We start from the raw sequence: 15585 nt of genomic DNA on the forward strand, positions 1-15585 counted from the left end.
CTCCCTTTGGAGTTCAGTTATGCTTGTCACACCCTTGCTCCTGGCTCCACTCCCAATGTCTCCAAATATTTCTTGAATTGGACCTGGCAGCCCTATTTGTCCCCCCTCAATCTCCTCTTCTTGTAGAATTAAGGGTTGGGTGACTGCAAAAATCATTAGCATAAGCATTTCTTCCCACCCCCTCCCATTCTAATAAATGATTTCTTTAAATACTAGATTATGCATTACTAATGTTTGAGTACTGTTGGTCGATATTTGCCTTGGCCAACTCACCAGGTGTTTTTGAAAACAAAACATAAGTCCAGTCTCATCTGACATTTGTTTGAGCCTGAACTTTGTGAGTGGGAGCTCACTGCTTCAGATGGAGTGGGAAAAAAGCAGACAATTTTTCTCTTGTTTTTTGTTTTGGTCAGTCAAAGGACTTGCTCTGCACAATCAAACTGGGGATCTCGCACACCACAGCATGCGCTTAACCACAGTTTTGGCTCATGGACTTTCCCTGTGATTATGTGTCACTCGGCTGCCAGTATGTCAGTTCTTTTTTGGCCGGGTAGGGAAATAAGGACAATAGCAGGATACTCTTGACTCTGGTGTGTGGAATGTAAATTATTTAATAGCTTGGGGACCAAGGGAAAGTGCCTGACCCCAGGCGGAAGAGGGCCAGCACTGCCTGCTCATGTTGAGTCAGCCAGGGGAAGGCTGTCAGCAATGTCTAAGGAACCCACTTGTGCTTTAACTTCAACTTTCTTCTATTTGAAAGGCATGAAGACTCAACTGCTGGTGTAACCAGTGAGCCCAAAGAGCATTATGGGACCCACAGTGCTTTGCTTGCTGTTTCTGGCGTCTCTTGGTGCATCGGAGTTGGAGGAACACTTTGATCCAGGTGAGAAAGACAGAGAGGGACCGATGGGAGAGCGGGAAAGAGCTGAAGCTGAGCGTGTGGGTGGAATTCACAGAAGGGAGCACAGGCTTATAAAACCATATTGTACAGACATATAGTAGGAAGAGAAAAGGACAGGTAGATGGGCAGAAAGGAGAAAGTGGGAAACTGGAGGATGTATTAAGCCCATGTTCTGAACTTGGAGGACGGATTAGTGGGTATGTGTGTAGGGGGGAGGTACTTGTGAATTTCCTGCATTGTGCAGGGGGTTGGACTAAATGACCCTGGAGGTCCCTCCCAATTCTGTAATTCTAAGAAAAAGCTATGGTTCTAAGAAAAACAGTAAGCTTGGGTTGTATGGAGCCTTGGTGTCCTTTTCAGTCATGCAGTTGAGTCCTAAAATGTGTGAGGTAATAGTAATTCAAAATGCCTTGAAGGTAAATACAGGCAAAAGAAGATGCTTTGGACAGAGTCAGATCATTGGCCCATCTGCTGTTTATTTTTCTTCCAACCTTCCTTCAAGTGAAGTCAAAGCAGCTTACATGTTCTCTCGTCTTCTATTTTATCCTCACAACTCAGTGAGGTAGTTTAGGCTGGGAGGAGGCCTTTTCAGCCATTACATTTTAACAGACCATATGAAGAGAATGTGCTGTGATCCTTCTGATACACAAGGTCGCCATTTTGTCTGAAAAAACCAACACTCATTCCCCCCTCCCCAATTTTGGTACATGCAAATCATAACCCTGGAAAGTCTGTGTTCTCTCACATATTCTAGGATTTAACTCCCAATATTGAAACAATACTAAAACCAGGCACAAAGTAAGCCTGCTGAGCTAAGACCTGGTTCCCAGCCTTCGCAGCACACAGTCTCGACAGTTTTGACCCTTCTCATTTTAGTAATTAAGCACTGAACAGGAGTAAAGGAATGCAAGCACAAAGGTGGGGAAGAGAAATGGCCTCAGATAAAGAAGGCAGACTGAAATAACAAGGTATACAGAAATAGGCACTGAATGGAACTCTGCTCCTGTAGCAACATGCAGGACTATTGAGTTTGGTAGAATTTATTGTCAGCAACAACAAAGATTTTTGAGCTTCAGATAAAAGACCCAAGTTTTCCAAAATACATAATGCAGCGATCTGCTGAAAACACACGAAGTTAACAAGGCTGCGACTAATGGGTGTCAGGTAACTCTTGTGTATGCCATCTTGCTAACAGGTCACGAACCGGTACTGGTCCACAGCCTGGAGGTTGGGGGCCTCTGCTGTAAGATACTCTGACCCCTTTATTCTGAATGGGTTGCATCTGACCAATTATAAGGAACTTTCCTGTCCCCCTGTCCTTCTATTGCCACTGCTCTCTGTCTAATGCAGGAGACCCCAGGAACAAAGCTGGATATGACATGGGTGTCTGCAGTGGGAGTGAGGAATTGGAGAAAACTGCATGTGTGAAACAATCATTGGACAATGTCCTAGTACCTTTCCTGTAACACCATAGCATAGAATTTGTCCTTTTCACTGTCTTCCAGACAACAATAAGTATTGCAAAAAATGCGATGCTGATGGACTGAAAGCTTGCAGAATGCTTGATATAGTGTTTTTCCCTCTGTTGTTCTGTCTTGTGAGAAAATAGTGTGCCCTCTGGCAGAAAACTTAGTGGTATACTAGTTTTCTTCTGATGGGAATATGGCCTGTTCCTGGGAGCATGATATTTTTGTTCTTGGGTTTTTTAAAAGAATAACTGTTTCTGTTTTAAACTACTTTAAAACATTTTTAATGAAAAAACCTCTATCAGTTGACAATAGGAACATTTAGGAATGGTTTTGCTGAACCAGAATTCATTATTTCAGGATCTGGGATTAAAAACCCCTTTGCATGATTATTTGTCATTTATCTGAACAGGTAATAATGCACATTCTCAGCCATGCTGCTGTGAGGTGACTTCCAACTCAATTAAAACGTCGATAGCAATAAATATAAAAAACCATTTTAGACAATAATAAATATCAAAAGTGTAAAACAGGGATCTAATGACACCTTGAAGACTTAACAAATTTTATTCCAATTAGATCTCACTTCATCAGATGTCTGCCTCCCATATGGAATTAAATAATATCAGAAAGTAACAGAATTCCTCATAAAGAATAGCAGGAGCATAAAATCAGATGGATCGTGAAACATTAATATGGACATGCACAAACACAAAGCAGCAAAAAGCATTTTAACGCACACACACACACACACACACACAAAATGAATATAAATGGCACAGAAACTACCAAGAAAGGGAGGGGGGAATAGAAAGATCAAAGAATTGGCAGAAGGTCTGGGAAAATCAAAGTCTAATAAGATGGCAAGAAGAGGTGGTTTTAAAGGGATTATTGAAAAGCCCTTCTCACTTTTTCTAGTAATTCAACTTTAGAACAAATATATTTCCTTTGAACTTTTCTAAGTGTTGGCCAAAATCTTCAGGACAAATATACTTTAGAACAAATATATTTCCTTAGAACTTTTCTAAGTGTTGGCCAGAATCTCAATCATGCCAATTTTAAATCTGTTTCACCTGTTACAACATTTTGCCACCCCACCCCATTTACTAATATGCGAACACCAAGGAGGTGAAAATAAATGAATACATATCAGGTTTAACAAAATGGTATCCAATTGTTTTTAAAGAAAGCATAATATGCTGAAATTTACTCCTTTGGTTTTCAGAATTTAAAGAAACATTTTGACACCTCCATCTGTCCCCTCCCTTCCCCCAAATTTCAAATTCAGCTTCATTAATGGATTGAAGGGAACCGGGAAGTAATGAAATCAGTAGGGATCAAGTTGTGCAACCAGTTGGGACCATGTACAAGTCATACCATATAGTCCTGTCCCATGTGTGTATGATATGTCTCTTTTTGATAGAACTTTATAAAATGGTGATCACAGGCAGGAAAACATGTGCTCCCTGTTGTAGAATTCAGAAACGCTCATTGAAACTGATTGGCAATAGCCTTGGGACTGGCAGAAGGAAGTGTTTCATTAGACAGAATTTCCTTCCACATATTTGTGGCCAGCGGTTTATACAACTGAGCAGATTGAGGTGTTAGAATGCTGTGGTTGTAGTGGACTGTACCACTTAAGTCAGAAGAGGAGAGCCATGCTTCTAAAGCATGTGAAAACACCCAGCTGATTAAAAATGAATTCTTTTTCCAAATAGAGGATGTGAAACACACCGTGTCCAAAAGTAGCTCAGTTCTAAGGCCTGACTGAAACACAAGGCTGGCGAGACAAAGAGCTATCTTTTGTAACGTTGGTCAGGCTCAACAGCATGTTTAAACTGCGCCCATGCAAAGAAGATATGCATTCTTTGTTTACATGCCAGAGGCCTGGTGACATGGCAGAGATAGTGCTGGCGTACTGACTAATCCACCCATCGCTACTTTGCCCTGGTTGTACGCTGGGCAGTTCAAATGAGATGCTGAATCGGTGCAGAGTTGCAAAGGGATGCTCTTTTGCCCCACAGATTCACCTTAAATAGAGATTTAGATCAGGGGTGTCAAACTCATTTGTTATAAAGGCCGGATCTGACATACATGAGACCTTGCTGGGTGAGGCCATGTGTGTCATAAAATGTAATGCCAGGTAGCAGAGATACAAACTTTATAAAAGACACAAAACAAACACATTTAAAGATTTAAAAAATCTTAAAACATGCTTAAAACATTAGCAATCCAGGGCACTGGGCAAAGGAAGCTCTGACTCTTTCCTTCCTTCTCCAGGGGACCAGGAGGGGGAAGAGCCTCAGCCAATGGAAGGAAGAGAGGCGTTGGCTCAGTAGTTCTGCTGTGTGATTGAGAGAGCTGGCAAAGCAAGCTGTGATGCAGAAGGAAGAAAGAGAGAGGGGGGAGAAAGAAGCAGACAACAACCAGTTGCTCAGGGGGGCTGATAGGAGCCCTCTAAGGGCCTAATTCGGCCCCTGGGCCGCATGTTTGACACCCTTGATTTAGATGACTTGAAAAGGGGATTTGATAAATACAGGTAGGACGAGAATGTCAGTGGCTCTTAGCTATGATGCTTGTACTGTGCATCAGAAGCTTTGTGCGGTTCTTAGATCCCTGATTACCAATAGCTTGGTGTAAAGGTTGCCTGTTTGTGTTCAGAGCCTGGTTGCCCTGGGAGAGTCACTTGATTGCTGGCCAAGATGGACTTTGATCCAATTCACCCAGGCAGTACTTGTGGAGAGCAAGCAGATGTTGGTATTTAGGAAAGGAGGATGGCTGGCTATGCAGGAGAATTTACAGAAAGCTGGCTAGTACTTGAAAGGTTGGCCTCCAAGGACTACCAGGGCTGTGACGCAGAGGCAGGCAATGACAAACCTTTTGGAGGTTTTGTGGGTGGACCCTGGGGATGAAAGGGTTTGGGAGGGGAGGAACTCAACAGGCATATAATGCCATAGAGTCCACCCTCCAAAGCAGCCATTTTCTCGAGGGGAACTGATCTTGGTTGGCTGGAGATCAGTTGTAATAGTGGGAGATCTTGAGGCGCCACCTGAAAATTGGCAACCCTAATGTATACCCCACTGAAGCTCCTCCCCAAACCACTCCCTCACTAGACTACATCTCCAAATCTTTAGGAATTTCCCAACCTGGAGGTGACAACCCTAGTTCCCTGCATGCAAAACAGATAAATGGACTGATTAAATGTGAGGATCCTTCTGTAGGATCTCCCATGGATTTTTAAAAGGTAGCCTACTTTTCCACTTTGAAGTTGGAAAAAGGTGTCAGATGTCCAGAGTGCTTAAGTCTTTTGTCTCTTCTGTTGTTTAAATGTCCACCAACCTAGCTCTGAAGCTCCTGTTAGCTCCCTGGGAAGGTAATAGCAGGCACACAGTCCTTATGCCTACCCTTTTCATCCTAGGAAGCAAATGAAAGCTTTGAGAAGGGGGTGAGGGTGAGGAAGTCTGAGGATGCCAGTCACAGTTGCTGGCGAAATGCCAGGTCTTACAATGCCAAGACCATGGCCACACAGCCTGGAAAATCTGCAACAGCCAATAGGCTTCTTTTTGTGCATGCAACTCCTGAGTTTGTATCTGGGACTAGATTTACTGTTATGCTGGTGACAATTATTGTGATTGTGATTATGACTGTGATTATTATGACGATTATTTACTTTTAATTAAACATGGGGAAAAGCCCTTGACTATGCATACGGATGATGGGGAAGGGACCATATTAACTTCAGAAGATGCTCTTCAATCTCTCCTTCTCCGTCTCCTTCCAGCCAAGTGCCGCTATGCTTTGGGCATGCAAGACCGCACTATCCCAGATGATGCCCTCTCAGCTTCCAGCGCGTGGTCTGACTCGACTGCTGCAAAACACAGCAGGTGAGGGTGCCCTTTGAACTGCACCTCAGTTGGGCCCCTGTGTCTTTCTCTATCCAATGTTAAATATATATATTTTAAAATGACATATCAATGCACTGCCTTTGAAGGATCAAGTCCGTAGTCTGGGGGTGCTCTTGGACCTGGTCTTGCTGCTGGAGGGATGGTGGCTCAGTGGTAAAGTATCTGCTTGGTAAGCAGAAGGTCCCAGGTTCAATCCACGGCATCTCCAACTAAAAAGGGTCCAGAGAAGTAGGCATGAAAAACCTCAGCTTGAGACCCTGGAGAGCCACTGCCAGTCTTATAGACAATACTGGCTTTGATGGACTGAGGGTCTGATTCTGTATAAGGCAGCTTCATATGTTCATAAGAAGGTAGCAGCTGTGGTCAGGAGTGCCTTTTGCAAGTTTCGATTGGTTAGCTAGCTGTTGCCTTACTTGGGCAGAAAAGCTCTGGCCAATGTAATGCATGCCCTGATTACCTCTAGATTACACTGGTGCAAAATGCTGCAGGCCAGGATGTTGACTGGAGAGGGTCATAGGGACTATAGTGCTCCAGGCTTGGCCTATTTTACATGGCCTCCCTATCTGGGCACAATTCAAGGTGCTGGTGTTGACCTTTAAAGCTCTGGATGATTTGGGACCAACGTACCTGAAGGACCACTCATAAACCTACCTGAGCACTGCAGCCATCTTCTGAGGCCCTGCTTCACATATCTCTGCCTTGTGAGACGTGGCGGGTGGCAACTCAGCAGTGCCCAGAAACTTCAACTGGTGCAAAATGCTGCAGGCCAAGATGTTGACTGAAGAGGGTCATAGGGACCAGCCATGAATAATTTTCATATGTAGGACTCAAAGAAGCTCTTGCTTCAGTCAGGTTTGGAACACAAAGGCTTCAGCCAGCACTGAACAGCATACAATTTCCATTACAAATACCTCGCTGCAGCTTTTTCTTCATGATGAGTGATCAGATGTTGAAAAGTGCAAGTGAAGCCTGAAGATGACTTTTTCCCCCTCATGAAAGAGAGTACATAGGCCAGTTAGGACATTAATGAAAAATGGTCCAGTAACGCTTCTCTTCTTATTACAGGCTAGGGTTGAGTGAGGGGGATGGGGCGTGGTGCCCAGCAGGTCCTGTCTACCCTAATGATGCTGAGTACCTGGAGATCGACCTGCGTTGGCTGCACTTCTTGACCTTGGTGGGAACGCAGGGCCGTCATGCAAGTGGCCACGGCAAGGAGTTTGCTCGCGCATACCGGCTCCATTACAGCCGCGACGGGCACCGCTGGATGCCCTGGCGTGACCGGTGGGGCAACGAGGTGAGCGAAGGATAGAGCTGAATAAGCACAGTGGGAAATAGCCCAGTGGAATTCGTGGTGGGGTAGAGTTGCCAGAATTTTCAGCATTTAAGGAATTACCGTATTTTTCGCACCATAAGACGCACCTTTTCCTCCCAAAAAAGTGGGGGGAAAAGTGTGTGTGTCTTATGGAGCGAAGGTACCTTCCTGGGGGGGGGGCGATCGGCTGCCTCCGCCTCTGATCCCGACGCTTCCCCCGTGCCTGCCTGCCTGGCTCCAGCTTCTTCCAGCAAGCGCTGGGATCGCTCCACGCTGCCCCCACCGCAAACCCAGCGCTTCATGAGCGCCAGCTGCAGAGGGGGCAGCGTCCTTCCTCCATGCCTGTCTGCCTGGCTCCAGCTCTGATGTTTACAGCAAGTGCCAGGATGGCTCCCTCTGCCCTCCGATCCCGGTGCTTGCTGTAAGCGTCAGAGCTGGAGCCAGGCAGACAGGCACGGAGGAAGCACACTGCCCCCTCCGTAGCCGGCGCTCGCGAAGCGCTGGGTTTGCGGTGGGGGCAGCGTGGAGCGATCCCAGCGCTTGCTGGAAGAAGCTGGAGCCAGGCAGGCTGGTGCGGGGGAAGCGCCGGGATCGGAGGCGGAGGCAGCGGATCGCCCCCCAGGAGGAAGGTGCGTCCTATGGTCCGGAGCGCCTTATGGTGCGAAAAATACGGGTAGTTAAGTTCTTTCTAGTTATTGTGATTTTAATACATGGTTTTTAATGATTTTTTAATGTATTGTTATGCTTTTTGTCCTGTTTGTGTTGTAAGCTGCGCGCCCTACAACTTGTGATTTGGACCCATGCCCCTCCTGGCTAATTAAATCCTGCCTGAGGGAGCTAGATTGTCCTCTACGGGACATCATAAATAGATCCCTCTCGGAGGGGCGTTTTCCATCATCTCTGAAAGAGGCTTTGGTCCGACCCCTCTTGAAAAAAAGTACAGCAGACCCGGCTGAATTGGCAAACTACCGACCGGTCTCCAATTTACCATTTTTAGGTAAAATAATAGAGAGGGCAGTGGCGTTGCAGTTGCAGAGCTTTCTGGATGACGCTTCCATCCTAGACCCTTGCCAGTCCGGCTTTCGCCCGGGCTATGGGACGGAGACAGTACTGGTCGCCCTGGTAGATGATCTCCAACGGCATCTGGATCGGGGTGGTGTGGCGGTGCTGATGCTGCTAGATCTGTCGGCCGCGTTCGACACGGTCGACCATCGGCTACTGACCTGCCGCCTCGCCGACATAGGGGTGAGGGGGTCTGCCTTACAGTGGCTCTCCTCCTTCCTCGAGGATCGGGGACAAAGGGTGGCTATTGGGGGCGAGCGGTCCCGGAGGCACACACTGGACTGTGGAGTGCCCCAGGGGGCAGTTCTCTCACCAATGTTATTCAATATCTACATGCGCCCTCTTGCCCAGATTGCCAGGGGATACGGACTTGGGTGCCATCAATACGCAGATGACACCCAACTCTATCTGCTGATGGACGGCCGGCCTGACTGCGTCCCTGAGAATTTAGACCGGGCCTTGCAGGATATGGCAACTTGGTTGAGGAGGAGCGGGCTGAAATTGAATCCAGCGAAGACAGAAGTCCTTTGTCTGGGTCGGGGCGCTCGGGAAAGGGAAATACCTCTTCCGGTCTTCGACGGGGTGCCGCTGAAAGCGGCGCACCGGGTTAGGAGTCTGGGAGTTTTACTGGAGCCTTCATTATCAATGGAGGCCCAGATTGCAGCCACCGCCAAGTCAGCCTTTTTCCATCTAAGGCGGGCAAGGCAGTTGGCTCCCTTCCTAGAGCGCCAAGATCTGGCAACGGTACTTCATGCAACGGTCACCTCGAGACTGGATTACTGTAATGCCCTCTACATGGGGCTGCCTCTGTACCGAACCCGGAAGCTGCAGCTGGTGCAGAATGCGGCGGCTAGACTGTTGCTGGGGCTTCCTAAATGGGAGCACATACAGCCTGGACTGCGCGAGCTGCACTGGCTGCCAGTTACATACCGGGTTCGTTACAAAGTGCTGGTCATTACCTTTAAAGCCCTATATGGTCGAGGACCTGTCTACCTTAGGGACCGTCTCTCCCCATATGAACCCCAGAGAGCACTGAGGTCAGCCGGAAAAAACTTGTTGACTACTCCCGGACCGAGAGAGGTGAAGCTGCAATGTACCCGTAACCGGGCCTTCTCCTCTGTAGCCCCGAGCCTATGGAACCAACTTCCAGAGGAAATGCGGGCCCTGCGGGACCTTGAACAATTCCGCAGGGCCTGCAAGACCTTCCTCTTCCGACTAGCTTTCGCTGACGAAGGAAGAAATTGTTAATGATAACCGCCATCCTAAAGAACAGTATTAGCACTTTTATTAACTTAATTAACTAATTTTAAACCTAATCAGAATTTTAATGCTTAAATGTAATTTTGTGTTTTTTGCTTTTTGTATAATTGAAATTTGTATGATGTTGTTAGCCGCCCTGAGCCTGCCTCGGCGGGGAGGGCGGGATACAAATAAAATTATCTATCTATCTATCTATCTATCTATCTATCTATCTATCTATCTATCTATCTATCTATCTATCTATCTATCTATCTAAGGCTAATAAATGTTTTAAATATATTAATAAAATCTACAGGAATGTAGCTCACAGGATGTGATATGCCGGACTAAGTTATGATATCCCTGGTGGTTAAAACTGATACTTTTCCTGGATATTCCCTGAGATCCCTATTTTTAATTAATTTTTTTATTTTATATTTAATGAGCCCCTAGTGGGGTTCTCCAAGTGGCGGTGTGAAATTGTGGAATCTGTCCTTTTCCCTTGTGGTGTTTCCCTGGTATATATTTTGCCCTCCTTCCCCAGGTTGCTGCTTTTCCAGTCCCTGGAGAAATATAGACACTTTTGATCAAACTTGAGAGTCTCCCATGGTAGCTTTTAAGTAATTTTTTAAAAAAATATTAGGAGATCCAAACACAGAACTCCTGTGTGATAAATTCGTTGGCCTGTGATTAGGGTTGCCAGCTCTGACTTGGGGAATATGTGGAGATTTGGAGGGTAGAGCCGGAGTAGGGTGGGGCTTGGGGAAAGGGTATGTTTCAGCAGAGTATACTGTCATAGAGTCCACCTTCCAAAGTGGCCATTTTTGTCCAGGTGAATTAACCTCTGTCATCTGGAGACAAGTTCTAATCCTGGGAGGTCTCCAGCCACCACCTGGAGGTTGGCAGCCTTACCTGTGACTTAATAAATGAGCATGGGCTTTTGATAGGGAACCAGGTTGCATTTCCCAAATGCAAGCTTGAAAAAGCACAGATCACTGCTCTGGCATGATTTTGATCAGCATCAAAACTTCTGTCCTGGGTTCTTACAAAGGTAAAGGTAAAAGAAAAAGTAATTTCCTTTCACCACTCTCTCCCCTCAGGTGATTTCTGGCAATGAAAATACAGAGGATGTGGTATTGAAAGATCTGGGCCCACCAGTCATTGCCCGTTATGTCCGCTTCTACCCCCGTGCCGACCGTGTCATGAGTGTCTGCCTGCGTGTGGAGCTGTATGGCTGTGTCTGGAAAGGTAAGGAAGTCAGCTGGTACACCCTGCGTTTCAGCTCTTTCCTCTCTCTCTTTTGGACTCTCCCGTTTGCACATATAGTCCATTGCTTGTCTTTAAATAAATAACTGTCCCTATGTGAGACTGTTCTTCAGCACTTGTAACTTCATGACTTGTAACTTTAAGGTTGATTCAGATGTGTTCATTCATCGAATTTCCACTGGATGACTTGCAGATGGGTTAAGAACATAAGAGAAGCCATGTTAGATCAGGCCAATGGCCCATCCAGTCCAACACTCTGTGTCACATAGTAGCAAAAAATATATATATATATATATATACACACACACACACACACTGTGGCTATTTTTATCTAAACCCCTCTTGAAGGTGGCCATGCTTGTGGCCGCCACCACCTCCTGTGGCAGTGAATTCCACATGTTAATCACCCTTTGGGTGAAGAAGTACTTCTTTTTATCCGTTTTAACCTGTCTGCTCAGCAATTTCATCGAATCCCCTTGAGTTCTTGTATTGTGAGAAAGGTAGAAAAGTACTTCTTTCTCTACTTTCTCCATCCCATGCATTATCTTGTAAACCTCTATCATGTTACCCCGCAATCGACGTTTCTCCAAGCGAGGGAAAGTGTTCCAGCCCTTTAATCATTCTAGTTGCCCTTTTCTGGACTTTCTCCAATGCTATAATATCCTTTTTGAGGTGCGGCGACCAGAACTGCACACAGTACTCCAAATGAGACCGCACCATCGATTTATACAGGGGCATTATGATGCTGGCTGATTTGTTTTCAATTCCCTTCCTAATAATTCCCAGCGGGGGGGGGGAGGGGTGGGCTCCCTCTTGGGTATCCTGCCCCCCCAGGGAAAGTCTATGCGCAATACATAGCCTCTCCTTTCCCGGTGTAGTGAACGCCGCGTGGTCACTGTCTGGCTATTCCTGGCAGATGGTCACTGCAATGGCCTCTCCTGCATTACTGCATCTGTGGCAACACCTTCCTGCTGGTCCCCCCCGTTTCTCACAGAGTTTGCCACGTCATGGTGCGACTGAATGTCCGGCGGTATAACCGGATGGGCAGGCTGGGCTCACTAACCTCGCCAGCCAAGAGAAGGAAAACTCTAACATCAAACCTGGGCAGATAGAGCTCGTTAATGTAACACCTACCAACTGAAGGACTCGCTGCCAGCGTCCCAGCTTACTGGGCCATGGCAGATGACCCCAAGGTGAAAGGGTGGAGCCAGTACTGCGCACACTGTGCTTCACCTAAAAATTCCTCTGCGCAGGCCTGAAGGGCATATCCACATCCACAACCCACAACACACCAAGTCCTGCAGCGATGGGCAAGGGGCGAAACGGCAGGCGGAAGATGCCACTGGAAGCCGCAGTCCCGATCCTGCATGTAGGCGGTTCAGGGTATTGGTCGCCTGATGCTGACCCGGAGACGAAAGCATTTTTCGGCAGCACCCTGAACGACCAAGCAGCCTTATCTAGGGACAGCACTGCTTGCTCCACACAGAGAGGGGCCTAGAAAAGGTGGCCTAAACAAAGCTCGTCTCCCCCACCCCAGTTGGCTAGCCGCGGTCAACGGGCATCCTTACTTGCGGTCAAAAAATAACAACAAAGAAAAGGCATGCACCTGCCTCACAAAGTGTGCAAAGCAGCACCAACCCCAAATCAGACTTTTCCCTGCAGCCACTGTGGCCGGATCTGCCTGTCCCGCATTGGTCTTGTCAGCCACCAGCGAGCCTGCAGCAGACGTGGACTACTGCACCCTTCTTAAATCTTCGTTCGCGAAGTCAAGCCGAGAGAGAGAGAATTCCCAGCACGGCGTTGGCCTTTTTTATTGCAAACGCACACTGTCTTGACATTTTCATTGAGTTATCTACCATGACCCCAAGATCTCTCTCTTGGTCAGTCTCTGCCAGTTCACACCCCATCAACTTGTATTTGTAGCTGGGATTCTTGGCCCCAATGTGCATTACTTTGCACTTGGCCACAATGAACCGCATCTGCCATGTTGACGCCCACTCACCCAGCCTCAACAGATCCCTTTGGAGTTCCTCACAATCCTCTCTGGTTCTCACCAACCCTGTTGTGTGAACTGATGCTGCTGAGATTCAAGGGATGCATGCAAGTTAGTTATTGATGATGTTGTGACTGAGTGATAAGATACGTGTAAGGATGAGCCCTTAAGTGCTGTGACAATGCCAAATCGTATTGTACAGATTGTACAGATTTGTGGTACAGCTTAAATATCTCAGGTTCAGCTCCCAGTTTAAAGAGTCTCAAGAGCAGGACTGAGGAAAACCTTTCTTTGCCTGAATCCCTGGAGAGAGGCTGCCAATCAGAAGACTCAAATGGATAAATTATCTGGCTTGTTACAAGTCAACTTAGATCGAAGCCACCAGTAGTTCAGTTTAGACGTCATGAGAAGCCATGGGTTCTGCTAACCATATGTCATAATCGAAACCATGGTTGGTACTTACAAACATGGGCTTTGAACTGATGTCTGTTTTCCTTTTCTGTCTCCTGAGCGCTTCACTTTTTCTGCTTCAGGTCTCTGGCAGCTATAAGTGTGTAAATTCACATATCACAGTAAACCACAGTTTTGCACAAACATTTGAAATCATTTTTTTTTCTGAATCTGGCTAGCCAGCTTATCACAAAATGCTAGATGAGGAAATGGTGTGAGGGCTTTCGAATCGGCAACCTTAATGAAACTGAGCAGGCCTCAGTCTGGTTAAGTACGTGAGTGGGAGACCTCCTACGATCCTACACACACTGCCTTGAGTTTTAGGTATAAGCTTTCATGTGCGTGCACACTTCATCAGATACTTAGAATAAAACTTTGTTGGGCTTAAAGTTACCACTGTACTCAAACTTTGTTCTGTTGCTTCAGACCAACATGGCTACAAACCTGAATCTGTTGAGTTCTGTAACTGTAAAAAGTGAAGATATAAATGTAAACAGCTTACCTGTTCAGCTGCCTTACCCATAATTTTGTCAAGTAATGCAAGGACTTCCGCATTCAACACACCATTGTCTTGAAAGAAAAGGTTTTATGGAAGAGAGAACATGACAAGCAAGAGGAACCTTGCTAAAACTTCTTTTGGCAGGCAAAGCCCCTTAGATATACCTGAGGTCCAACGGTTAGGAAGTTAAAAACTTAAACACCAAAAACCCACCAATAGTATTCTCTCCCTGCTTTAGTCCAGAATAACATTCCCAGGACAAGCAGGTGCAGTCTTTGATCAGATAAGTCATCCTTGGCTTGTCTTGCTCAGGGCAGAATGATACTTCATGAATGGTACATAGTGAGCAGCAGAAAGACAGCTAAGAAATATAAGCCCCAGGGCTACTACAGGTTACAGCAATGCAGGCTACGACAGGTTACAGCAATGCAGGAAATTTAACATGGCAAGAGTCACAAATTTGGCTTGAAGTCTGAACTGAGCCACTTGGCAAGTTCATAGCTGAGGCAAGATTTGAACCAGGGACTCCATGCTCTTAGTAACTACCCTACACTTGCCATGTACTTAATATTTAATTTCCTTTGTGCTTGCTTCACTCCCAGATCTTTGGTGTTTATTGGGCTTTGTGAGGGCTTTCACACAGTTGATTTTCCAGCAGAAGACCACTGTTTTGAGTATGTTAAGTCCTCTGTCTCTTCCCACAGATGGTCTTCAGTCTTATACAGCCCCCCTAGGCCAGATAATGCCACTTGTCCCAGAACCAGCCTTCCTGAACGACTCCACTTACGATGGCCACACCGTCAGCAAGTGAGTGAGTGAAACATCCCCACCTGTTTTTGCGTTTTGGGGCTTGGATGGCCCTAAATTGTGATCATCTGTGCCTGAATTTTTAGCTTCATTCCGTTGACTGTGGATTACAGTTATCACACAGTAACCTGCGTATGTAACAGTTTTCAGTGCCCTGATCAACTTGCAGAAAACTCCTGTATGGTCAGATTATTATTGCGTGAATTGGACTACAGTCAAGCTGTATGAATCCACCCTGAAGATGTTGTGTCTGTTCTGCTGACTCAGGTCTGATGTTTGCACAGAGAAATGTGCCAAAATCCCCACGGTTGCTTGAGTCTGCCCAATGAGAGTGGCAAGGCAGTCTGCTGTGTACTGGACAAAATGCTGGATATAGATTCTTGTGTACTGCACAGATTGCTGAATGTGAAGTTTTGAGTTCAAACCCTCCAAACTTATTGGGTCATCTTGGGCACATCACCATCTCTCAGCCTCAGCTATCCCCTCTGTAAAATGGTAATGATCATGTTGAGCTGAACAAATGAGATGGGAACCAGAAAATTATTTGAGAGATAACAGCATTAACAGAAAAGAAACCCAAAATTGGATGGTTTATTGTGGCAGATGACAAGAAGGTGGGGTGGTGCATAGTGAGATGGGAGAGGCTCAGTGGTAAAGTACACGTCGTGAATATAGAAGACCCCAG

The 15585-nt window shown here is 46.3% G+C and overlaps 1 protein-coding gene across 2 annotated transcripts in view; it reads left to right on the plus strand.

Moving 5' to 3' along the window:
• The first annotated feature begins 725 nt into the window (after window positions 1–725).
• Window positions 726–15585, plus strand: part of DDR1 (discoidin domain receptor tyrosine kinase 1) — a 35398-nt gene continuing 20538 nt past the window's right edge. For both annotated transcript variants that reach the window (XM_060239170.1, XM_060239171.1), the window contains exons 1-5: window positions 726–883; window positions 6149–6251; window positions 7338–7566; window positions 10986–11133; window positions 14798–14900. In XM_060239170.1, the coding sequence (XP_060095153.1) occupies window positions 808–883; window positions 6149–6251; window positions 7338–7566; window positions 10986–11133; window positions 14798–14900 (659 nt within the window). In that variant the 5' untranslated portion in view covers window positions 726–807. The remainder of the gene's footprint in view (window positions 884–6148; window positions 6252–7337; window positions 7567–10985; window positions 11134–14797; window positions 14901–15585) is intronic.

Source organism: Heteronotia binoei, chromosome 5 (genome assembly GCF_032191835.1).
Source record: "Heteronotia binoei isolate CCM8104 ecotype False Entrance Well chromosome 5, APGP_CSIRO_Hbin_v1, whole genome shotgun sequence".
NCBI classification, from domain to species: domain Eukaryota; kingdom Metazoa; phylum Chordata; class Lepidosauria; order Squamata; family Gekkonidae; genus Heteronotia; species Heteronotia binoei.